Source organism: Platalea leucorodia (assembly GCF_965183815.1).
Source record: "Platalea leucorodia genome assembly, chromosome: 4".
Taxonomy (NCBI): Eukaryota; Metazoa; Chordata; class Aves; order Pelecaniformes; family Threskiornithidae; genus Platalea; species Platalea leucorodia.
Genome location: NC_138826.1, coordinates 23,364,434 through 23,390,392, shown reverse-complemented (window position 1 = coordinate 23,390,392; position 25,959 = coordinate 23,364,434). Strand labels below are relative to the sequence as shown.

The window sequence follows — 25,959 nt, the reverse complement described above, 5'->3', positions numbered from 1 at the left end:
TAGCTTTACCCCCTTGAAGGTGGGCAGATACATACACACATACATACAGGCTGTCTGGGAAGGTTGCAAAACATGCTAACATGGCTTTGGAAGGTCTCTGAGATTGTCAGAACTGGGTGAATATAGTGGGGAGAGGAAAACAGGAGTCCACCATACTTCTCTTCACCCCGCTTGCTTTTTCAAATATTTTCCAAGCTTTATAATGCAGTTGAACTCACTGCAACTGCCACATATCTCTGCAATAGATCACAGGTCTCCTTCTAGACTCCATGTATCCCACAGAGCTAATCACAACTACTGAAAATAGTCCTAAGGACATTTAACCTTGGATTTATCACCTGGAGAATGTGTTCCTAGCATAGTGCATGATGCTGTCGAAGTCATAGGTCTCTCCCAGTGAGTTCACTTCCCCAGCTTCCATCTTTAAAAAGTTGTACTCCTGACCTGTGATGTCAAACACAAAGGCAAAAAACTAAATCACTTAGGAAAAAAAAAAAGCCTTCCACCTCTGGGTGCCTAGAATGAAAGCGATATACTCCTGTGTTCCAACAATTCCAGCTGGACATCCGAAATGTCTATTCACCCAACTATTTTGACTCTTATTCTAGGCAAGGATTAATAATTTTTCTTCTTCTCCATCCCAGCTCACAGACCACTAGGGTTTTCCACAAGTTCAGCAAGAAAGGTTTCCACCCACCCAAAAGCCACGTGGAATAACCTGCAGTGCTATTTTACCTTGTTGTATGTTCTCTCTGATGATCGTGACATGCTGGTCCCTGTCAGGCCGTGTGTGCTCATGCCAGAAACCCACTACATGACCCAGCTCATGAGCCACAATACCAAACTTGTCACAGTTCTTCCCAATGGATATAGCCTGAGGGCCTCCTCCTCGGCGACCCACATATGAGCAGCATCTGGAAAAGAAAACCCACAAACCCACGCAGCACATCAATGAATTGGGGAAGTCTGAGATATAGCTACAGGACATGGCATCTGGCAGGGTCCAGGACAGGCCAGCAGTTGCATACACTATGTGTACTTACATTTATGTGTGTGTGTATGTATAAAGAAAACACATAAGTGTATATCGATAAAAATGCATACATACACTTAAGTGTTATCCCAGGAAAAAGAATCCAGAAAGGCTTAGCACCTCTTTCTGAGCAAATACTACATTATCCTGGCAAACCTTACAGGGAGTAAGGATGGATCTCTGTGACAGATTCCCCAATGTAGCCATTGGTTTATTCTGACCAGAGCTAGACTTACAAAGCCACCTATCAATGAAAGGGATGTTTGCAACACAGACAGCTGCAGGGAATGTGTGTATTGCTTACCCGCACGTTCTGTACGTGAACACAATGAAACTCTCTTCATCAGTTCTCTCCACAAACGTCACACAAGTGTGCTTCTCCCAGTGCCTCATCGCTTGCTTAAAGATAGCTCTTTGGGTTCCTGAAGAAGAAATCCAAGAAGAGCAAACAGTGAAGGCCTGGCTTTCAGGAAAATTTCTAATGGACTTCATCTGGAGAGGGGAACAGTCAATCTCTCCAACAGTCAATCTTATTCCTCTAGGAATCTGGGACCCACTTCCTACTATACCGCTAACTTACTGTATCATACTTTTCCCTCCTTCCATTTGATGAACTAATTGCTCTAATCAAACAGGTAGCAAACTTGGTTAAGCACATCAATAATTCTGCATATGAGAAATGTCACCTCACTAGGTAGAGGTCATCCCAGCAGAGCTGCTGGATTTGGCACACCACTCAGTGGTGTGCCAAATTTGCTCTCATGCTGCAACATAACATGACCACACACAGCTTTCAAGTCCCAGGAATCTCATGAGTGCTACAGATGCTCCTCAAAACTAAGGCAAAACTGTTACCAGGTATTTAAAATTAGAAGCAAGAACTGTATAGGAGCTAGAGGCAGTCTCAGGGCAGTGTAAGAAGATATAGAGATACACTGCTGCTCTGTGCTTGAACTGAGGGACAGCTCAGGACTTGCACAGAGAGACACCTGAGAAGTAGGCTATTATGCCTGTTGCACACTAGCAAGAAGACAGCCACGGGACCTTCCCTCCCCAGGGAGGGGATACTTCCAGTGGTCACTCAGCAGCATCCAGAACAGTCACACAGACAGCTGGGAAGTGATGACCCAGAGCAGTACATGGCCAGGAAGCCTCCCTACACTGCCTATCCAGCATAGCCTCTGCACACACAGAGCTGCAGAGCAAGCTCCCACTCTCAAGAGGGACTAAAGAGGGGGGAAGGCCCAAACTACATCAGAAAGGCACAAGGAATACAGACAGGAGTGCCAAGGTGGGATTAACCTGAGCCAAAACACCAAGCTGACCACAAGAGAGAACTGTGCTATGGTGAGAGCTGCTTCTTACACAGTCACCCAAATGGAAGCATGGCATTACCTACTCTGGACTGGTTAGGGCAGAGGGACACACACAACACAGAGAAGACTTTCTCATCAGACCCTGAGGGATGGGGATGGCTGTTCTCTGACAAAAGTAGGGGGACAGTTGTGGCTAGCAGGCTACTCAATATCCTGCCAGGTTGCATGAACCCCTCCTTTTGTAGAAGGTGAACAGACCCTTCCGGCTGGGGCTTCACAAACACCTGGCAGCAGTGTGGGTGCCAGTATGAGACAGGGCCTGGGTGAACATGTTAAATAGGTCTCGAGGATCACCCCAAACTGGCAGGAGGGGCAGGACTGGGGAGGCAAATGCACCCTGTGGAGTGGTTCCCAAACTGCCCTTTGCTGCTGGGACAAAGTACATCACAGGAGCTCAAGGAATAAGTTCTGCTGCATCTAAGTGGGAGATGGTGGAGGCAGCCTAGGGGAGACAGGAAGGAGCTGGCTCCAGTGAGGCACAGAGCATTTTTCATCCATGAGTCAAGGAAACCAATCCTATGGGGAACCACTGAGCTACAGAGAGGCGGCATGAGAGCAAGTTGTCCGTCTGCTTCACATGAGAGACTTGCAGGAGATTTGCTGCACCCCAAGAGACATCTTAGTTTGGACAGTGCCCCAGATATGCTATAAAGATCCTCTGGAGAGCTCCTCATCCACTATAGGACTCAGCTCACTGTTCCCTCTCCCTCACACAGCTAGAGGAGACCCTGAAGTTTGGTTCCCAGAAAACAGCAGGTCAGAAAGCAGAGTGCAGAGGGAAAGTTCTCTGAGTGAGGATTCAGAAAGCAACCCACTGTACTTCTGCTCCTGCTCTTCCAACAGCAGAGAGGATCCCTTTCTGGAAACACAGGGTATGAGCACAGCTCACAGGTGCTGGCCCCTGAAGCAATCAAGAAAAGTGACCAAGTCACCCAATTATTTCTTGGACTCCAAGAGAACAATCTTACTGCACACTTCAGTCTCAGGCTTCCACAGTGCACAATTCCTTGTGCAACCACATGCCCACCCTGCCTCAGGAGAGAGGCTCCCAAGGACGTGAAACATTTGTGGGAAAACTCTGCTCCCGAGATCTCCCACGCATTTTGAGACACTCACCCCTGAGCAAACAGGGAGCAACGTTTTCACTACTGACCAGTGAAATTTCCTCCGATCACATAGGGGATGACCCCCCCTGGCCAGATCCTCTCAGCCCTGGATGTGGTTGCCCTGCGCACTCTGGGAGAGGAATGTGTATCCATCCCAGACTCATCTTTATATTCCTTCCTCTTCGGTCTCCTCGCAAGCGTTGTGTTCTGCCTGCCGTCTGCAAGACAGAGTGGCAACACTGTTTAAATCCTCTTTAGTTCCACGTGCAGCCCTCAGGTAATACCCTGGAGCTTCAGAAAAAGAAAAACAGAAAAAGCAAGATGTTAATCCAAACCAGAAGCCATAGCCAGATTTGCCAGTGATTTGTTTTGGACTTAGAGACAGTTAATCCGTAGCAACCTGGCCCTTCTTGCCTTGGAGCCTCCCTATGCACTATGCCAAACCTATTCTCCCAGAAGAATATAAAGGGAACCCCCCCCCCGTCTCTAGCTACCCGCTCTTTCCAACAGCAACTTCTTGGGGACACAGTACTCAAACAAGGGGAATGCGAGGAGGGAGGTCAAATGATCCCAGACATCACTGTATATTCTCAACCTGCTCTGCTCATCCAGATCTGCAGAGAAAGGTTTGTTCTGGCAGGGCTAGCTTCACAACAGCAACAACTAATCATTCGAGTTGGCCTTAGGAGAAGAGGATAGGCCCCTTAGACTGAAACCTATACTCAAAGCTGAAAAGTATTACATAGAAGTGTTTGTTTTCACATGCTAGGTCTTGGGTGGTTTGGAAACATATACAGATTGGACAGTCTCTGCCGGAGGAGGGATGCCCACGGTGGAAAAGCTGAGGCATTCTATATTTAGCACAAATCTCCATCCATGTTGTATCTCTTAATTTTAATGAAAAGGAGCAAAAATACAAAAGGGAAAACAGAACACGTCTCATTTCTTGCTAAAAAGGCAGAGGAGCCCTGGCTGTGTGGTGCTTGGTGCTGGCCATAAAACCTGTCTGAGGATTCACATAGGCTTCTAGGCAGGACCTGTACCTCGCCCTGCATCTGTGCTGCTGCAGCTCTGCTCAGATACTGGTTACATCTACACAGGTTGCACTTTTAATGTGGTGGGGGTCTGATCCAGCAGAAAATATCCTCCATTCAGAGCTTCCTACCTGTTCGCTCCCTGTTTGCTGTGCAGCGTTTCTAATGCTTAGTCTACCTGGACATAACCTCTCTTACTGACTAGTACTATTGCTAAGCCTGGGACAACAGAGATCCTTTCTAAAATCCTGCCTCCCCCCCCCCCGATGAACAACACTCAGAGGTTTCTATACACCAGCTATGGGTGGGAGGCTCCTTACACTGTCCACAGCCCAGGCAGCACTCTACATCTGCAAGTGCCATGAAACAGCCCCTGCTGCTCTCTAAAACTTACTCAGGGGTCTCCCAGCCTCATCGGGCCAGCAGAGACAGCTCAGCTTTACGCCAACAGCAGCACCAGCCCATCTCTAAGTGGAAACAGGCAGACAGAAGCACCAACACAGCTTTGTAAGCAGAAGCACCCTCCTCAAGTGCTCTTGCCCACTGCTCCACTGCCTCAGGCCTGCCAGCAGCTCAGGAGACATGAGGGAATTTCCAGCGAGGGAATATAGCACTAGGCTATGAACACAGCAGCCATGAGTGTGAACATCCCCCCATGGACTGACCTGCTGCATGGTCTTTCTGTCTCAGTGCCTCTATTTGTAAGGGGGAAACAGTAGTCCCTCCTGCACACAGTGGGTTGCAATCATCTTGTATAGAGCAGGGCAACCCTGTGGAAATGCCCAAAGATCAGAGGTCTGGACTGATCCTGTAAGCAATACCTGACTTACATGAGTGGAAGAAGCCAACGGCAAAGCTTGGCCTGGGTGATAGCCCTGCTTCAGGGGAACAGAAGCTTAAACGGGTTTAGCTGAAACATCCCTACAGCAAGGAGCAGCTAGCTAGCATTACACTCTCTGCCTTGGAGTAAAGTGGTTTTGCTGTCCCAGTGACAGTCATGGCTACCTGTATGTACTGGGTCTGGCTGGGATGGAGTTAACTTTCCTCATAGCAGCCCATAAGGTACAATGTTTTGGATTTGCGACTAAAACACTGTTGATAACACACACCAATGTTCAGGCTATTGCTGAACAGTGCTTGCACAGTATCAAGGCTTTCTTTTTCTCACTCTGCTGAGCCCTCTCCACTCCCCAAGCAAGCAGACATGGGATAGGCAAGAAGCCGGGAGAAGATGCAGCTGGGACAGCTGACCCAAATCGGCCAAATGGATATCCCATACCATATGTCATCATGCTCAGCAATTAAAAACTGTGGGGTTTTGTCTTCCAAGGTAGCCATTGCTCAGAAACTGGCTGGCCATCAGTCTGCTTGTGAATGGGGGTGAGCAATTGCCTTTATATCACTTGAGTTTGTTTGGTTTTTTCCTCTTTCTTTCACTTATTAAACTGTCTTTATCTCAACCAATGAGTTTTCTCACTTTTGCTCTTTCTGCTCTCTCACCTATCCTGGAGAAGGGGGATAGTGACAGCTGTGTGGGTGCTTGGCTGCTGGCCGCTGTCAACCCACCACACTATACAAAGCAAACCCACCCTTGCAGAGAGTCCACCAACAGCAACAAATGCAGAGGCCTGGGCAAGGCTGGGCTCCTAGGCATGGAGGCACACACATGTACACAGGACAAAATGTGGTTTTACAGGGGATAAAAAAGTAAATAAAAGATACCCAAAGGTCTGGGTGGGGTACCACATTACCCTTTTTAACTGCTTTGTTACTACGATCGGTCGAAGTGGCATTCTCATTTGACACAAGAGACTGTTCTCCCAGGCCTCCTGCAAAGGAAAAAGAGCAGAGACACATCTCATGGTGAGTAGGCTGGCAGAGCTCTGACACGGGACGGACAGCAGCTGTCAGTGATGCCATTTGTGGGTCTGCAGCCACAGAAGCTGTCTGCTTTCCCTGTACAAGGAACAAGGACTAAGAGCCTGATAAAGCTGGGCTCTTTTCCTAGAGTTGTTTCTAGCTTACAGTGACACCTTGCAACTCATTACCATCCTGTGCCTTGGTTTCTCCATATACTGAATAGGCAGAAAGTCCCTTCTAGAGAAGGCTAGTTCCACAGAGATTTACTGAGAACAGGAGCTATACTATTGCTACCATCCTCCTTGTAAGTACTACTATTAATTCTCGAATTAAAAAAGGTATGCTGTCAAGGCAAAGAATCACCCACATTCAGACCAACAAGCTCTATCAACTCTTATACATCTGGCCTGAATTCAGCGTCACCTGAAAAGAAAAGCCCTTCTCTGTGCCTAGCCCTCTCCTCCACACAGCACTGCTGCCTCCTCTCCCCACCAGCATGCTATAACAGAGCATTGCAGGCAGCAGGGCGCAGGGGCTGCAGAAGCGGCTCCACCAGGTTAGGCTGTCCGGCACACCAAGAGGGCTGAGGGGGCCCAGTGCATCCAGAATCCTCTATCATAAGATGAAGGCTCAGGGAGAGATCCGAGCTCCCCAGGAAAGTCACATTGCTAGCGAACAGAGATAGAGAGTCCTGTCTATAGCCCCTACTGGTCTTTTGACCATTAAGTTACCGTGATATTTAGCAATAGCCCAGTACTTGATTTTAGTTTTTCTGATGTATGACATAGAAATAGGATCTTCCCTCAATACTGGAGGGAAGTATTCTGCCACAGAAAAAGATTTAAAATGTTACCCAGTGCCAGAAACTGATGTAAAATAAACAATAACTTGTTCACACTTCTGTTTCAGAGGACTTCAGAATAGTTCTGCTCACTTTAAAGGAAAATACCAACTGTGCAAACTCACCTGTGCTGCAGGAAGCAAATTGAGATCTCTCTCCCTTACACAATGTTACCACTGAAGTCTGATTTCTGTAAGCACTGTTACGTCCACCCTGGTACCTACAATCCTAAGGTCTACAGACAACCCTCCCATTAGCAGCACAAAGAGAGAATCACAACCAGGTAACACAGGAGAAGGACCGAGTTCCAATTCATATTCACTTGGCTACTGGGCTAGCAAGGTACCAGACACAGGGAAGTTCTGAATGCTCACAGGCAGCTCATGGATAACTGCTTTAATCAAAGCAGGTTTTAGAGCACTGGAAAGACCCTGAATTACGGATCTTTTGTCTTGATTCTGTAACTATATTTTTCTGTTCGCAAAATATTTTCTAATCTTTCTTCCCACCACCATCACCTTCAACTTCCCCTAAAATGCCTGTTTCTTAACTAACTCCCCCAATACTAGCCAGCAAAGCAAAAAAAAAAAAAAAAAAAAAAAAAAAACCAAACCAAAAAACAAAACCACCCCACCCCCCCCAAAAAACCTCAGACAGCTAAATATTTCAAAATGGGTGAAGAAGCAGAGATATTTTCACAATATTTGTTTTCTGTGGTATTTTTCAGTTTCTTAAAAATGTCTAAATGAATAAAAAGTTCAGAGTACTTAATGATTTTGCACCCTACCATAAAATCTAGCCAGGGATATGCTGATTGTCCCACCAAGGGGAGTGGGGGGAAAGGATGGAATCTCCAACGTGAGGTGCACCAAACTGTGTACCTCAAAGCCTCTCAAGGCTTGTTTAGATGTCTCTTGCCCTTTTGCAAAAAAATACATACAAATTTCTAAAAAATCAGCATCTGGACATTTCAATAGGTGCAAATCTTCACAGTTTAAACCAGAATTCTACAAGGAAGGGACTTGGGATGTTTCACACTGTTTCAGCATACCTGCTCCAGCCTCTCGCTACATTGGTACCCTGAGCTATGCCAAATGCAATTGTCCAGGAAGCATTTAAAGTTCCTGGGATAGCTTTCAAATATTGGCCACCTCTTAAATGCAGGTTGACCAACAATCATAATGTCTTGAGACTTGCATTCTATGTAGTACCAGCAGCTGCTGAGTGTGGGGAGGGAGGCAGCACTAGGAGATCATCGAGCAGCAAGATGACCTTCAGGACAGGGACAGTACAAGAAAAATGCAGTGAAAGGGACAGAAAAGTTGTTGGAAAATGGGGGAGGGGGAAGAGAGAAGAACAAAGGTCTTCTTTCTATAGCTGTCTGTCTTCCAGGTTTCTTGGGCTTTCCATTTTGCAAGGTCAAACTTGGGAACACCACAGAAGCCAGAGAGCAACTATACAGAGTATAGAAACCTGGGCAGCAAGCCACTGAACAGTCATAGATTCAACATGGAAAACCAACCCAGCATCTTTTTGGCAGGAAAGCTCTCCATGGTGACTGTAGTAGGAGGGAGAACTCAAAAATAGCACCTAGGGTGAGAAAGCACAACACGTGAGACAGCAAGATGTATAACAGATAAATAAAACGTGCTTTGGGGCTACACTCACAGCCTTAAAAAGGTGGTGCTGATACCACCACTGTTGTCCCCCTTCCTCTTTCCCCATCTTGCTGTCATGGTTCCCCTGTGAGCAGAAGGGAGGCTGAATGAGCTGATCTCTGCAGAGGTATTAGCAAGAGTAAGTTTCTACAATCTTGGTGGTAAGGTAAAGCAGGAATAGCATGATCAACCACCATTTGAAGAAAGGGAGATACTGTTAGTCATACAGTGCTGCTGGATGCCATGTGGACACTTCAAGAGAGATGTCCCACTTTCAAGAAAGCTGGACATCTTCCAGCCCTTGAACCAGTCTTGCTTTGCCAGCTGGAAAACTCTTCTTTTTGCTCTGGAGCTGGCTTCTTGCAAACCCTTCTCCAGCCCCTCCAAGGGGGCAAGGACAGGGGAAAAGGTACATCTCTGACACCTTGGAGGAGGGCTGAGAGGATGGTACCAAATTCTAACTTTATACTGCTGTAACTAATTAGAATATCAGGAAAGGGATGATGAAAGACAGCAATAAAATGAACCAGAAGAAAGTAAAATACTCAGACTCTCAGCTGACTATAGGTTAAAGCTTCCTGGTCCAAGACAGGCACTAAATCACGGGATTGTCTCCCAAAGGAAGTGCCATAATTTAACAGAGCTTGACTGGACAAAAGCCACTAGATGTGTGAACAGGAACAAGTCTGATTCAACAAGATGGATTGCTCTGAACTCTATCACTCTTTTCCAGCCTCAATGTCCCATCCTAAGATTTCCCTTTGTTTTCTTTCATGCCCAGTCCTCGTCACTTCCTTAAGCCCAAGCTCAACAAAAGTTCCTCTTCTCAGTTAAATTTTACATCCCCAGGACTTCTCACTCCCCCAAAGTATGCTATTCTTCACACAATATCCTATTCCATTTAAAGGAAAGCCCAACCAGCCATTCACCACCAGAATTATTAAGGCATGTGGTCTTTGCTGAAGCAAAGGATAATTTTGTATTTCTAAATAAATGCAGCTTGCTTCCAGTCACAAACAGATTGCTTCTTAATTGAACTTGGGAGGTGAATTATATGGTGAATTAGGAAAAAAGAACAACTCTGCATTTAGTGAATTGTTCCCCTAAGAGGGAACTGTATGGGATTGAATTGCAAATGATGGCACCAAACCCTACAGCCGGGCCCCCTCTCCTGCACCCGAGCTGCTGACCTCTGCTGTGCTGCAGTGTCATTTGCGCAGACTGCTTTTCCAAGCTGTGAGCACATTCTTTCCCAGAGATCAGTGCAAGCCTTGGTTTCTTATGCAAAGGCGATGTTTGAATAAACTAGTGTGACTAATGAAATCTACAACATCTTTGCATATTTTGTCTCATTGTAGCTGATGAAAAGGGAAAGCACTACACAAAGGCCAGATATGGGTGTGCAGATACATCGGATATTTTCAAACACTACTAACCTCACTAGTACAGACAGGGAGCACCCATACCCTTCTCTCCCACAAGGGTGTTTTTGAATCATACATGAGAGTTTTGGAAGATCCTGTTCCAATTCACTTGAGCTTTTAGACATTTCCTATCCTTATGATATCTAAACATATCCCAAAGATTAAAGTGACTTGACAGACATTTAGTCCTCTCTTCTGATTCTTCCCAAGAGAACGCTAATGCATGATCCTAGCAAAACAAAGATAAGTAACTGACATGCCATAATCAATAAATAAGGAAGCCAAGAAATGCACCTGGCATCTAGAAGCACCTGCACATAGGTTTCAGGCAATGTGCAGGTCCTGTTGCCCCCTCAACACGTCCCTGAAGTTGTACCTCTCTGTTGGACTATTCTGTCACCTCCAAGAGCGGAATGGATTCCAGCATTACTGCTCCAGAGCATGAAATGCCCGTGTATGTATTGAAGCCTATTATCATTAGAAACACTGAAGAAGAGAATGGAGATTTTCAGTTTGACACAATGCTCCGTGGAAACCCCATACAATAATAAAAAGGCAGGCTTGGTCTACCACTTACAGTAAACTGTAATGAGATGAGCAAAACAGGATTGACTTTTCTGTTTTTTAATGTATATCCAGCAGTTAACAAGCCCTCCAAAATCACTTCCATCCTCAGAACTTCCCACCTTCTGCTGTGCCAGACCAGCCATCACCCTTCTCTAGCCTGACTGTCTAAGCTTCGTCTGCTTCTCCCACAACCAGGGATGATACAGAATGTGTTAGATCATGCCTTTGTGCAGGGAGCTGTACTAGATCTCCTAAGCTCTTTTAGCTCCCACATTTTTGTGATTCAATCCTTCCTAACAATTTGTCCTGCTTAACAGCTACATCCCCAGCAGGACACTGCAGGACTCGCTAACGAGATAACTTAGATTCTGTGCAAAACCTGGCAGAGAAGACACAAGAGATTCTCCACCCAGTCTGGAAATATTTCATCTTCTACCTACAGCGCACTTGTCCAACAAGTCGTTTTTCTGTTTCCCACAGGCCGGCACTGCCAAGGGAGCCTGGCTGACTGAAAGAAACATCCAATAGCTGAAACGCACCACAAATTGGAGATAAATCCACCACGCTTGCAACCCTGGCTGAAGAGCAGGTGGCTAAATTGTATGCAGGAACTAGAGAGGCAGCCTGATGTGGTAGGTAAGGGTTCAGTGAAGCAGAAAGCAGCAGGCTGCGGCATCGCTGGGAAGAAAGCAGTTTCTCCCACTCTTCCAGAAGAGGAAAATGAAAATCCAATTTTGTTAAAAGAAGTCCAAGTTGTTCAGCTGGAACCAAACTAAAAGACAAAATATTAAGAGAGAGAGAGCGCACAAAGCATGCCATCAAAAGTATACTGTTTGCAGTTCCCTTGTACAAGCAGCACAGGATAAAAGATGTGTAACCTGAGGAAAGAGCAGGAAGCAGACTCCATTCAGTACCCATACTTCCCACAAGAGAGGGTATGACTAGGAGAAGTAGTGATATATTGGACCTCAAAATTTTTCTTCTACAAGATGCAACTTAGGGTTGAAAGTATTTATTGCTGTGCATGTTATGCTTTGTTTTTTTAAAGCCCAGGTAGTCTGAACCACCAAAGAGGGGGCAGTCAGATCCCTTTACTAAATAAACCTTTTGTGCTTGCTTCCACTTGGTTACAAACCATGAGGGGCTTCTTGTCTAAAAAAGGAGAGGAAAGCTAGACAAAGCAGCTAAGCAGTCTGCTGGTGAACCAGGACGCATGTAGTAGGCCTAGAAATACTCACCACCCTCCTACTGAGTCCCTCTAAGACCTCAAAGCTGCTTGAGAGGCAGCTGACTTCTAAAACATTTTAACACCACCTGTCTTCTAGCTTTTATCTAAAACCACTACTCTGGGGCCAGATGAGTTACCCACTTGAAAGCAAAGGAGAAACATCAGTCTATCCCGAGATAAGTCAAGCTTCATTTTCAGACAATGCCTATCTAGAATTTTAGTCTAAAACCCAACTACTGCCAATAGGAATTGTAGGTTCTGAAAAACTGCAGTTTGAGAACACAAAATGTTCCTATGTGGGAAGCTGGATGGGATGAAGCTTGCAACATGTCCCTTTTTTCCAAAGTGGAAAAGTTCCCATTAAAATCAAAACCTCCCACCTTCAGAGCGGTTCCAAGCCTGGGTAATTTTTCCTCTCTAGACCAGTGAAGGCCCTCTTCATGTTCACTGGATCTCCTTTTCCTTCCCTGGTTGCTGTCCACACAGGGGAAGGGCTCCATAGCTGAACTTGGAAGGTAGCTACCACTGCTATGTTCACCACCTCCGTTGAGGACAAAGGAGTCCCCAATGAGCACTGAGGACTTTGGCAGGTTCTCCTATTTTTCTGATTTAGCAAAGAATAACTTGACTTTTCCTCTTACAAATGTTAGATGTGCCAACCAGGAAGGAGGCACTACTGGACCTGCTATTCACAAACCAAGAAAACCTGCTTTGTAATATCTCGGTCAGTAACAACCTTGGCTGCAGTGATCACAGTATTGTGGAGTTCAGGATCTGGCTGAGCATGCTGAAGGTTAGCACCAAGACAAAGGTTCTAGATTTTAGAAGAGCAAACTTCACCTCACTCAGGGCTCAGCTGGGAGGGATTCCGTGGGAAGCTTCCATGGAGGATAAAGGACCAAGTGAGTGCTGGGAGTTCTTCAAGAATGCTCTCTGGGAAGCACAAAATCAGTTTATCCCCTATAAAAGAAAAGGAAGTAAGCAGAGCAAGAGGCCCCCTTGGCTCAACCACGAGCTCCTGGGTCTGCTTAAAACCAAGAGAGATGCGTACCAGAGATGGAGAAGTGGAAGATTGTCCACTGAGAACTATAAGGGCATTGCTAGAGTGTGCAGAGATGCAGTTAGAAAGGCAAAAGCTCAACTTGAATTGGAACTGGCCAGAGACATCAAAAATAACAAGAAAGGGTTCTTCTGGTATGTAAGTTGCAAGCAGAAACAGAAGGAAAACATAGGCCCACTGTTAAACAGTAGAGGTAAATCAGTCACCAACAATGCTGAAAAGGCAGAGGTTCTCAACACCTTCTTCACCTCTGTCTTCACCAACACTGTTGGATCCCAGGCATTGGGAACAAAAATCCAGGAGGATCCAAACATAGACCCACCATCAGTGGTGAAGGAGTTAGTATGTGAATTATTACAGGAGCTTGACCCCTACAAATCGATGGGCCCTGACGCCATCCACCTGAGGGTGTTGAGAGAGCTGGCTGATGTCATTGCAGGGCCACTCTCTATAATCTTTGAGAAGTCGTGGTGATGGGGGGGATGTCCCAGAGGACTGGAGGAAGGCAAATGTTACCCCTATCTACAAGAAGGGCTCAAGGGAGGATCCGGGTAATTATAGGCCCATCAGTCTTACTTCAGTCCCTGGGAAAGTCATTGAACAGATCTTCCTGGGGGCCATCACAAGTCAAATGAAGCACGTGATTGGGAAAAGCCAACACGGCTTCACAAAAGGCAGATCGTGTATGACAAATCTGGTGGCCTTCTATGATAAAGTGACCTGCTCGGTTGACATGGGGCGAGCGGTTGACGTTGTCTACTTGGACTTCTCCAAGGCCTTCAAGATGGTTCCCCATGGTCGCCTCCTGGAGAAACTGATGTGTTATGGCCTGGACAAGTGGTCTGTGCAGTGGGTGAGGAATTGGCTGATGGGTGGCACCCAAAGGGTGGTGGTAAACGGCTCTTTTTCAGACTGGCAACTCATCACAAGTGGGGTCCCCCAGGGATCGATATTGGGCCCAACACTATTCAATATCTTCATAAGTGATCTGGATAACGGGATCAAGTGTAGCCTGATGAAGTTCACAGATGACACCAAACTGAGTGGGGAAGTAGACACTCTGGAAAGGAGAGTCACCCTGCAGGAAGATCTGGATAGGCTGGAAGAGTGGGCTAACAAGAACCTTATGAAGTTTAACAAAGACAAGTGTAAGGTCTTGCACCTGGGAAAACATAATCCAGGAGTGCAGCTCAGACTGGGATCTACCTGGCTAGAGAGCAGCTCCGTGGAAAGGGACCTGGGGGGTCCTGGTGGACAGGAAGCTGAACATGAGTGAACACTGTGCTGCTGCGGCCAAGAGGGCCAATAGGATGCTGGGTTGCATCAAAAAGGGCATCACCAGCAGAGATAAAGAAGTCATTATCCCACTCTGCTCAGCACTTGTCAGGCCACACCTGGAATACTGTGTACAGTTCTGGTCCCCGTTATACAAAAAAGATGTGGACAGGCTGGAGGGGGTCCAGAGAAGGGACACCAAGATGATCAAGGGTCTGGGAAGCTGCCCTATGAGGATAGGCTGAGAGAGCTGGGTTTGTTCAGCCTTGAGAAAAGGAGGCTGAGAGGTGATCTCATCGCCATGTACCAGTACTTAAAGGGGAGCTACAAAGAAGACGGAGACTCCCTTTTTACAAGGAGTCACACAGTGAGGACAAAGGGTAACGGGTACAAGTTACTCCCAGGGAGATTCTGATTGGTCACGAGAGGTAAATTTTTCACAATGAGAACAGTCAATCATTGCAATAATCTCCCCAGGGAAGTGGTTGACTCCCCTACACTGAACATGTTTAAGACTCAGCTGGACATGGTGCTGGGCCATCTTGTCTAGATTGTGCTAGAAAGGTTGGACCAGATGATCCTTGAGGTCCCTTCCAACCTGGTATTCTATGATTCTATGAATGTACACATAATTATCTGGTCTCAGGTGAATCGAACCACAGCCAGACTTTTTCTACTACATCTTACTGTGGAGGAAAGGCCATTTCAGAGCTGGGACACAAACAAGGGAAAAAAGTATCATAAAATATATTTTTAAAATTATTAACAATTTCACCTCCCCTGCCTATGCCTTAAAACACCTCACATTCATAGTCTCATTCAATATATATGCTAGTCACATGCCACAGCTTAGAGACTGGATTTCAAACAGAGACTACAATGAAACATCAACAGAACTAAGAAGCACAGGTAACATTAAACGCTCGTCACTGTTCAGAGCTTCAGTTCTGGTGAACTCTGTCATATTATGACCATCAGAGAAGCTTCTGGAAGAACAGGATAAGTCAAACTTGATTTTACATGCTGCTTTTCAACTTCCTCATTAACCAGTGGTCAAGAACTTTTTAGCATAGAAAAAACACTTTATTGCACTGGATTTTCTAACCACAGAGAAAGTGATGATTTTATTAAAACAAGCTCTGCTGGGAAAATGGATTCAGAATGCGGAACAGATGTTTCCCAGAGCTGGTGGAGGGTCTATACCAAAAACCTTTCATAAACCCCCAGGCCCTGGAGATCTGAGCAAATGATTTGAGATAGATCCTTCAGCATTTCCTGTCAGTGGAATAGCTGAAGTTGCCTCAATTTACTTAAAGAAAAATAAATTAAAGAGGAGAAGAATTCTGAACCCCAAATTCCCTGCAGGAATCTGTTTTTCATATTCAGAGTAAGCTGACTAGCTGCAATAACTCAGGAGAGTCCCAGGGTCCAGAGGCTTGACAAGCAGATGTGTCATCTCCACATCAGCTCTGTGAATGCTTGTGCAGGGCAAGGACATTGGCCTCCCAGGGAAGTTCATGAGAAGAGGAAGGTGAACATAGCTAAGCAAATGCAGGGCTGCCACAAACATGAGCTGCAAAGCACTTAATGCACCAAGCCTTTCTGCTGGCCATCCATGTTTGGAGCAGCACAGCAGGCAGAGCAGAAGCATAGGCAGCACCGTTCCCCAAAACCCTGTGTTTTTCCTGGGCACCCCCTGCTGTTCTGGAAGTGGCAGCATCACTTTTGTATTGTGATGCATCTTCTTTTTAAAGAAGGCATTGCAAGAAATGGGACAACCTGACCCAACCTCTCCACCAACCTTTCAACTGAGAGTCAATGTTTAAGGGGACCGTCCTTGTCTCCAGGCTGAGAAGACTGGAAGGGGCCTTTTTCCTGCAGGCTGTAACAACCACCTCTGTTCTCTGAGGTAAAAAGACAGACAGATGAGAGAGAAAGGAAAGCAAAAAGTTACCTACAACCTGTGTCATGTCACCGATCTCTTCCAGTGAAAGAGTCCTGCAAGTCCCTGGCTTACAGTGCTTTTACTGGGGCAAGTGAAAATTAAAAGCTAAAGTGAGTACACAAGTACTTTGGCCATGCGCATGTCTCTGTGGTATGGCCAGGTCCCCACATACAGTGTGCAACTTCTCACCTCCCAGCATGTCAAAGCAGTAATATGTAGCACCAACCATTTGCACTTGATGCAAAAAATCCACCCCATTGCACTTGATTTCTCGTCAATCTGATGGATCAAGATCTATTTCTAACAGGTGTCTGCCTCTCCATCACATTGCTCTCAATTCACAATAATCCTCCTCCTTCGCTGTCTCTCCTTTGAAAGGAAAGAAAAACAGAAGTGAACTTGCAGGTGATAAGGAAACTGTAAGAGCTGGCTTGGGTTTGCCCATTACTGTTCTAGCAGGCAGTACAAACCCTCCCGGCCCCCCTCTGCTAACATCCCTTTCCCTCTGACCTGCACAGTCTAATTGCTTCAGCTTCACACTACTCTGGGCCCCTTCGGGCACGGCCACGCACAGCCCCCTACGCTGCCTTGCAGCATCCCCCTGCCCCGTTCCAGCTGTGGGCTCCCAGTCAGAGCCCGGGGCTCTCCGCAGCCCAGCCAGACCGCTCCTCCCACTCAGCCTTCCTAATCCTTTTGTTTTCCCCCTACCTTGTTTATACTGGATAAAAATTAACTCAAAATGAAAACACTACACTGGAAGATAAATTACGTTTGAATGCAATTAAAACTCCTTCCATGGAGAGTGTGTGGTGCCAGTACAGAGACCTTTCTTCCAGCTTGCTTTCTGCCTGGATATTCGGACACTCCCAATCCTGGAGCTTCTTAGAGAGTTTTTGGTGCCTTCTTACCCTCCAGGAGCCTGCATCATGTTTAACAGACAGTTGAGCACCCTAAGCAGATATAGCTGAGACACCCCATCTGCTTGGTTACCTACCAGCTCCACCACAGCTTGTTTAAAGGACACCCCAAACTGACTGCCAAGAGCATGGAAACTGAGGCATGAGCCAGCACTGAGGCAACGGGGCAAGTGGGGCTTGAAAAGCCTGGGGAGCACAAGCCAAACTGGCCACTGCTGGGTAGCCTTAGGCCACTGCCAGCCCCATGGTCAAACAGATGCCCGAATCATTTACAGTCATTAAAGAAGCCTTGGGGGAGCTGGGGGGGTAAGTGGCAGAGGAGCTTTCCTCACTGCAGTGAGCTGCCCACTGAGAGCTGCTGGCAGAGCAGCTGCCCCGTCCGTCCCAGAGACGGCTGCAGTTCGGTGGGGGATTCAGGTCTCAAGCCCACTCTCTGCCACAAACTGACTCCAGGATTCAGCAATACCATCAACTGCAAAAAGAAGAGTGGCTAATCCCCTCCCCAGCACAGCTTTATACATCTCACACTATCTTCTCCATTCTAGGAAGTGGAACAGCAAGGTAATCTGAATATTTCCTTTTGCTTCTGATCTTTGCCCCGGAGAAACTTGTTACCCGTTCCCCAGGGCTGTCCAAGTCACCATCTGGCCTCAGAACTACAGCAGCAAACACAGTCCAGCATTTCAGCCTAAAACTAATTTGCTTTCTTTCCCCACTTGACAGCTGAATAAATACTTTGTCCTTGCCATTTGAAAAGGGGAGCTGCAGCGAAGGTTTTTTTGTCCACTGTAGCTACAAACGCCAGCCTTCTTTCCAAATTAGGCCTGAACAAGCAGCTTGAAGTGAACACATTTCTTCCACAAATGTAACCCCTTTCTGTTCGCAATCACCCACAAGCAGTTTACAACTTCTTCTAATTTATTTGTTGTTTGCTATTATCCATCAACCCATTTTGGCTACCGATTGTTTCTTGGACCTGCCAGCTATTTCACTGAACGGGGTAAGCAACTTTTATTTTGTGGGCACAGCAACATCCCTGCTTGAGAGGAAAGAGCCTGAGGGTCAAGGCATCCAAGCCAGCCTTGTGGAGTGACCATCCTGCAATGACTCCTCTCAGAGCTTATTAGACCCTACTCTTTCACTGACCATTTCTGCCCCCAAATTCATTTGCTAAAACACTCTTGGAAACGACAAGGCAGCCTACGCAGTTGAGGCAAATTCAATTTTTCATTTGAGCAAGTATTCAAGGAAATTAGGCATTTGCCCAGCTCTGAAACAAATGCATGATTTAGGCAATTCCGCAGTTATTGGCTAAGCACTGTCGAATTTTACAATTAGGGTAATGGATTTAACTTCCAATGTAATTTCCATATGGATAAACTGATCTCCTCAAGTACATTTGCCCATGTGTTCCCTGCATCACAGTTAATTAATATAAAGCTATTTAATAACCTCCACTTAAACACAAAAGACTATTCAGACTCTTCTGGCATCAGTAAAAGGAACAGCCTCCCAGCGTGTTACACCAGCTGTAGACAAGAGCGAAAGAAAATTTAATTAAGAGCGATGGAGAGCAAGACAGTTGCAAACAGAAATCAGATGTTATAAATGCTCTACATGGTGAGCACCCCAGCTCCGTAAAGGGTTAATAAGGCCATCTAGCACCAGCTTCCAGGTGCTTGAGATGTGCCTAAAAGACAACTTAGGGGATGGGGAAAGCAGTGGGGCTGGGAGCCAAAGACAGGCAAAGTCAAGCAGGGAGCAGCAGCGATTCAGCACTGTCTGTGCAGCGACACTGCTGCAGCTATGCCCAGATCTGCAGCTATGCCCAAAGCTGATGGTGGCACCACGTTGAATAGGAAGGAGCTATAGAAACAGGCTGTTTGGAAGCAGTGTGCAGCGTGGCATCAGTGTATATAGTTTCTGCAGATGTCTTTGGGTGTTTAAAGAAAGTTAATTGCTCATCAACAAAATCCAAGCTGATTAATTTCTGATGTGCAGCATTTGACAAGAGTGGCACTGAGTTATTGCCTTCCTGGTTGATTTCTGAAAGCAGCATATAAATTGGACTCACAGGATAAACACCACCAAAGTTTCCACTAGGAATGAATAAGTGGCAGAGTTTGAAATAGCTGGGGATTTTTGTTACAATGGAGAAAGCTTTATTGCTTGTGTGGATTAATTTGAGCAGCGTTGCAGAGCTCATAAAATCACTAAAAAAAAAAAAAACAAACTATGTAAGGATGAATGTTGGCTGCACAGCAGAAATAAAACCACTTATTTTGACAGGCGGGAGGCCACCATCCAGAAAACTTGATTTTAGGGAACAGTGCATTTACGAAACAAACTTTGTGGTGCATGTGACGAGCTGCCATCAGGAACCTAGACAAGAGGAAAAAATACATCTTACTCCATGGGGAACGCAGAGCAGGTAGCAGGGCTGTGTCATTCAGGTTGTGCTCTGGCAAGGGCCAGATGGCATCTTCACCTATTGCTTGGGACTCTCTTTACCCTGCCCTGCAGGACCTTTATCGCAAGCAAAGGGGAGAGAAGAGATGGACTTTATTTCTCTTGCAGCAAGTGAAGCATTTCTCTGTTTGTCACAGGCCAAGTTTGGAACACCACAGCCCACTGTGTGAAGGAACACTGCAAGCCCCACTGGTCCCCACTGGTTTTGAAGCAACGTGTCATACTGGAAAGACCCTAGTCCGAAGAAAATCAGAGCCTGCATGCCTTTTGGTGGGACAGGTAAAGAGTCTAGCACCTCTTGTTGCTATTCAGGCACATCATAAACAGCACCTCACTGCCCAGGGAGGCAGCTGACAGCCCTCCATTAACATCTGACGTTGACTCAAATGTTATCTAGCACCCAAGGACCACTCTCTCCCACCCATCATACTTCAAGGTCACATAGGGACTGTACAAAATACAGCACAAGTAGGAACAAAAACCACATTGGGAAGCCGGGATAAAGGAACAGTAAGACAGAATTTGTCAGCATGTGAGACAGCTCTCTATGGGTATCACCTAAGGGAGAGGTCTGAGGAGGCAAGTAAGGAGAAGAACAAACTCCCTTCAGTGAATATAGGAAAGGAGAAACTGCCAAACACACTGAACCCTCTCTGGGTAGGGGCAAGGTGAAACTGCCTCCTGAGGGAGGAGAATACAGCACTATGGGAAGGGGCAAGGGGCTATGGGCAACCCAAGGATGACGGGATCTCTAAAGCAGGAGAGCTGAATGTCCAACACACAGGAGCCTGTGGAGTAAGGAAATCAGAAGAATCCCCTGCGTGTACAAGGGCAGGAGCAAAGAAAGGAGCTGCTGCTCTGCAGCTCTCTCATGCCCCCACATTGAACAAATAGTGGAATTCTTCCTTACTGAAGGAAGTAAAGTACAGAAAGGGCTAAACAGCCCAGCCAAAAGCACAAAGCTGGCCTGTGCTGTGCTTCTGGAATTGCAACATGCAAAGCCCTCCAGAGCAGAATTCACGCCTGTGAACTCCAATGCAGCTCACTGGACGGGCCAGCACATGTGCCATGCAGCATATCCCCAGGGCTCTGGACCTGAAGCCTGTGCGATCATCCCACAGGCACTGTCCAACTGCCACACAAATCCAGTAGCAGTGGCAGGATGACAACGGGCAGACATGCCTGACAAGCCAACTTCCCCACTCCTGACAGCCACGGACCAGGGTGACTCAGGGCTGCTTCTCCAACCTTGCAAGGGAGATCCGACCTCTATGCACATATACACCTCCCATGCTTTGGCACCTTGACTTGATCACCTTCTCTCCTCTCCTACTGTCAGGCACCAAACTGGCAGACTCTGTTCCTGTGACTAGCAAAAGGGCACCCTTAAGATCAACAATTAGAGAGAAAAAGCCTTCTCAAGATTTTCCAAAAAGGACTTCAAGTTGGAACTCAGGAATCAAAAAAGAAAAGCATTTGGAGTTAAAATATCAACCCTAAAGATTAGTATTTGTTAGCAGGACAGCCTCAACTACGGGGGAATTAGAAGGTTCATCCACAACAGCCAAGGGTCATGGGCTTTCTAGGCAATTATCTTTACGCCGGAGAAAATCAGGCAGGTCTGAGAAGGTTGCAGTAGGACTGCAAAACTCTGGGCTGGAATGAAAAAACACAGTATCTGCTTTTCTGCAAAGAGAAGATCACTGGCTTAATGCACAGAAATGTGGAATTGGGAAACGGGGTAACCCAGAAAAGCAGCGTGAACAAGAGCACTCTCAGCCCGAGAGGACTTACCCAATTCTTCCAAAGAGGAGCGCCTGCATTGCCTTAGCAGACTACAGAACTACAGGAAATTCATTTCATGGTTGTCTGCTCTGGTAAAACCCCTGGCTGAATGGACTCAAAAAGGTAAACATTGGGACTAGTCATAGGAAAATCATTTGGCACAGCTCAACGAACCTCAGCATCAGGCCAAGCATCAGGCATTTGGCACCTACCTTTCTACAGAGCAGGCTGAGGCTCCTCTTCCTGTTAAGAGACTGCAGGGACTGCAAAGAGACATCCCTAGAGTGCACGTCACGTGTTGTGGAAAACTGAAAGGAGGTATGCAAACAGATGGACAGAGCCCTCAGACAGGTCTCTTGGAACAAAGATGTTCCTCTACCCACATAAGAGGAAGCAACCTTCACTAAAGATTTCCCAGTGGAAGAGCAAACCCCTGTAGAGAGTTCACAGATGTGGGTTATGTTACAGCACATACATTGTTATTTGCATTTCTCCTGGCCAGTTATGACCAACACAGCTCAGATTAAGTTAGCAAAACCCATAGATATGCTCTAAGCCTAAACGAATTTTAGCAATCCAGCAATGCTGAAGTCCACCCCTTCTACCCTGAACCAAGTGCCACTACAGCAGAGCACCAAACATGAGTTACAAGCGAAAAACAGCTCTGAGCTTGGCATGCATGTGCCAAGCCAGTTGAATTTAACCATCTCTCCTTCAAATCCATAAATCAGATCTTCCCTCAAATTTCAGTCAGTCATGGTCCAAGATACCTGCATTTTTCTGGAAGTGCATTTTGCAGTAACTTAAATTTCTCTAGAAACACATCAGTAGCATCAAACAGGACTTGGAAGTAATGTGCAGCACTAATACTGGCCACAGCCCCTAGATTGAGCAATCTCTCCTCCCAGCGTGAAGCAGCAGAAGCCCTGCTTGTGACTGCTTCCAGCACCTTAAGCATTCCAGTGGAGAAGTCTTATTCTCTAGCCTGAGGCTAAACAGTACAGCTCTTAGCAGGAGAGCTGCACTCAAGCAACCTGTCCTGCAAGCAATCCCAGCTCACGTGGGAATCAACCCCTTGCCTCAGGAATGTAACCAGAGAACAGTGAAACATGTTTCAGGGGCTGACAGCCCACCACACGTGAATGAAAAGCTGCTATGTAACTTGAAAAGCACTGTGGTCACCCTCGCTGTACCATACAGACTTTCAGGCATGCACTCACACAGGACTGCACGTTCTTCTGCTCCCTTCTAGATCTCTTCAAGGTTTGCCTCCATACCCCAAAGCAGTTTATGCACAGTACATTTAAATCTGTGATTCCTGGGTTGTCATGCTACCATTAAAAAAAAAAAAAAAAAAAATCTATGAGTCAGCCCTGAAACAGGAAGAGTCCCATGAAACAAGCTGACCACAGGCATCCCAAAACACGAAAAAGCAAAGCAGCCTGCTGCAGATGTGGGCCTGATGCAGACCTGGTGAAGCAGCGGAGTAGCTGCCTGCATTTCCACAGCACGCTCAAGAACAGTGGAGCTGGCGTGTGCCAACAATCTAACTCCCTGCTCTTATTAAAAGAAGGTTTAATGCAGAACTCCTCTTTGCCTCATTCGCCAGAGAATAACTTGCATGAATTTGCTGCCAGAGCCTGCAGCTATTCACGGCAGCCTCTGTCTCCTCTCTGATTTCAGTAGAAACCCTGGGATCAAACATATCCTGTCCCAGCTGCACTGTTTTCTGAAGTATTACTCACTCTAGCTAGCAAAGATGCTCTGTAAATCCTTCCTGCCACTGATTTGTGGCAGTGTGAAAGCCTCATCAAGGCCTTCAAGCCATGAGCCTAAAAACCTCTCAGGATCAGAGGCAAAGAAAACCTGTTTTGACTGTTCTTGAAAAGCATTCTTGGCAGCAGCGGGATGCAGAGTCAGTGCCTCAGCAGCAAGTCCAGCGCAGCATGGCATCAGCGAGGGCAGCCAGACTCCCGTGTCTTCTGATCTGCTGGTGCCAAACCCAGAAGAGACAAACTTGCCTTTCTCACTCACAGAGGTGTCTTTCAGGACTAGAAACTGCCTCTGTGATAGAAAAAATCAGGAAAAGAGGTAATATATCAGAAAAGTCCTCTTAATCCCTAAGCTGCCTGAAAAGACTTAAATTAAGCCCATTAGGATTAAATAGGTACATCCTTCCCATGGGCATGGCACGAAAAGTCTTTCTTCCTCTGTGGCGGACGCTTCAGCAGATAAAGCAATAAAGCAAAGGCAATCACCTTGCAACAGCAGACTCACTTGGGTCCAAAAGAAAAGCAACACTGTGCAGTTACACAGGGCCTTCTTGCTTCCCCACATTTCAAAGCCATCTGGGGGTTCTCAGCAGCACAGGAATCCTCAAAGCTTTGTCTCAAGTTTCTTCTAAACTCAAAATATATTGTAAAAGCAAATATTTTCACTAAAGGTAAAAAAAAAAAATATCTATGAGAAACTTTTCAAAACTGTAAGCTCTTTGAAAAAAAGTCTTTCATCAAAGTGATTAGGAGTTGGTGAAGCATGGGCTTGCCGAGAATAGCGCTCACTGGCAGATCTCCAGGTACTGGATTCATTGCATTATGTTTTGAACCATTACTGTACCTCTACGGGGCCAGATCCTAAGGGTATCCATTTTAACATCACTGCATGAGAACAACAGATTTTCATAGTAAACATGACATCTAAACTTTATACCACAGAAACAGAGAGAGGGAGGTAGATAACTTAAACAATTTAAATGCAAAGTAACACTTTTCCTGTAACAACATCCCTTACTGTTTTTCCTCCTATCTAGCTGCAAAACATTTTTAAGGGGGAGGAGGAAATTTCCTCTTTGGCAGATTTTTAATCTGGCATTACAGATGGTAATAGCAGGATGAATGGTTGATGTGGAAAGCACAGTTTGGCCTGCAGAATCTCTAACAATACAAGAAGCAGCAGACAAAAAAACACAAGCAATTCTCTGAGCTTAGGACCTAGGTTCAAAGGAGAGCAGCTACTGGGAGGAAAACACAAACATTTTTTTCTCCTGGTTTAGAAAATTAGAAAAATTTTATCTCAACTCAAAGAAAGGTCAAATTGTGCAACTTTAAACAGTTCTTTTACCAGATCACTGATGAGAGTAAAACTAAGCTTCAGGTAAAGCAGAGCTGAGACCTATGGAAAGGAGCACAGATGTCATATTACTGGGATGATTTAAAATTGGGTTGGAGGAAAGCACTTTGGAACCTTCAGGGAAATCCTAAAAGGGTCCAGATGAGCAACTAACTAGGTGGTAGTCCTGAGCCCTCTTAGAGGAGCACGTCTCCTGGCATTCACTCAGAGTGACTCTGCACTGTTTGCAAATACTCTCTACTAAGCCATGGCTCAGAGTTTTTAACCAAGTCGACAGAGATCAACATGTAGACACCTAAAACCTGCTTGGATTAAATGGGTTACACTTAGCTGTAGACCACCATCGTGCCTGCCTTTCCCTCAACAGGGTCTGAAGAAAACGCCACTGCTATAAACATATCAGAGAATGATGCTTGCACACAAGATGCTATTGCAAAGCCTTCTGCAGTTTTCAGCTGCTCAACCTGTGCTCTCCCTGACAAATTCTTGGAAAGGAAGCTCCTTTGGAACAAAGGAGACTGCTCATATCAATAAGGACTATCAGGTCATATTCTGCACTCCAGAAGGCTTTAAGTGCATAACACATGTGATGCAATTCCCTCTGTAATGCCAATTCCCTATACGTGACCACTCACACAAAATAATCCAGGCACACTGGACAGAGACATCCAGACAAGGCCGAAGAGAGACATCATTGCTGGAGCTCTGAAGCAAGGTACCAAGGGGACAGCTACCCCTAACTGAGAATCCCACATGAGCCAGACAGATCTGAGCCAGCGTCCCTCAGAGGGAAGGAACCATGACCCTGCTCTGTGACTTCACCAGGAGGACAATGCTATTTGGGAATGAAACACTACCTCCAATATTTGCTGAGAAAATGCTTGGAAACACTGAACTTCAAGGCATCCCATTCTCCCAGAAGCCAAACCAGGGGCAGTGCTGATTCAACAAAATAAAAGACATCCCACTCTCAAGTAGGCTCACAAATTTTGAGGGTCTGAACAGCGATTATGGCGTTTCTGCAAGTAGGAAATTAACGCAGAAAACAAGCCTGGAACGCATCCATGCTGTGAAATTAAGCTCAGCATAGAGATCTGTGGCAGAATCCAGGCTGTCCTCAGATCAGATTCCCTGCCTCTCTCTCAAGGGCCTAGAGAAGGGCATAGCTATCTTTCTACACAGGAGACTGGAAGAAGGTGAAGAGGAGGAGTTGGAATGGGAAAGCTTTAAACATCTGACAGTCTCAACCCTC

General features: G+C 46.1%; 1 protein-coding gene across 1 annotated transcript in view; it reads right to left on the bottom strand.

Moving 5' to 3' along the window:
* Nucleotides 1-25,959, bottom strand: part of TLL2 (tolloid like 2) — a gene marked incomplete at both ends in the record, with an annotated part of 97,680 nt that overhangs the window by 34,527 nt on the left and 37,194 nt on the right. Inside the window, 5 exons of the mRNA XM_082308375.1 lie at nt 339-444; nt 736-914; nt 1,338-1,455; nt 3,563-3,733; nt 6,301-6,378. Of these exons, the coding sequence (XP_082164501.1) occupies nt 339-444; nt 736-914; nt 1,338-1,455; nt 3,563-3,733; nt 6,301-6,378 (652 nt within the window). The remainder of the gene's footprint in view (nt 1-338; nt 445-735; nt 915-1,337; nt 1,456-3,562; nt 3,734-6,300; nt 6,379-25,959) is intronic.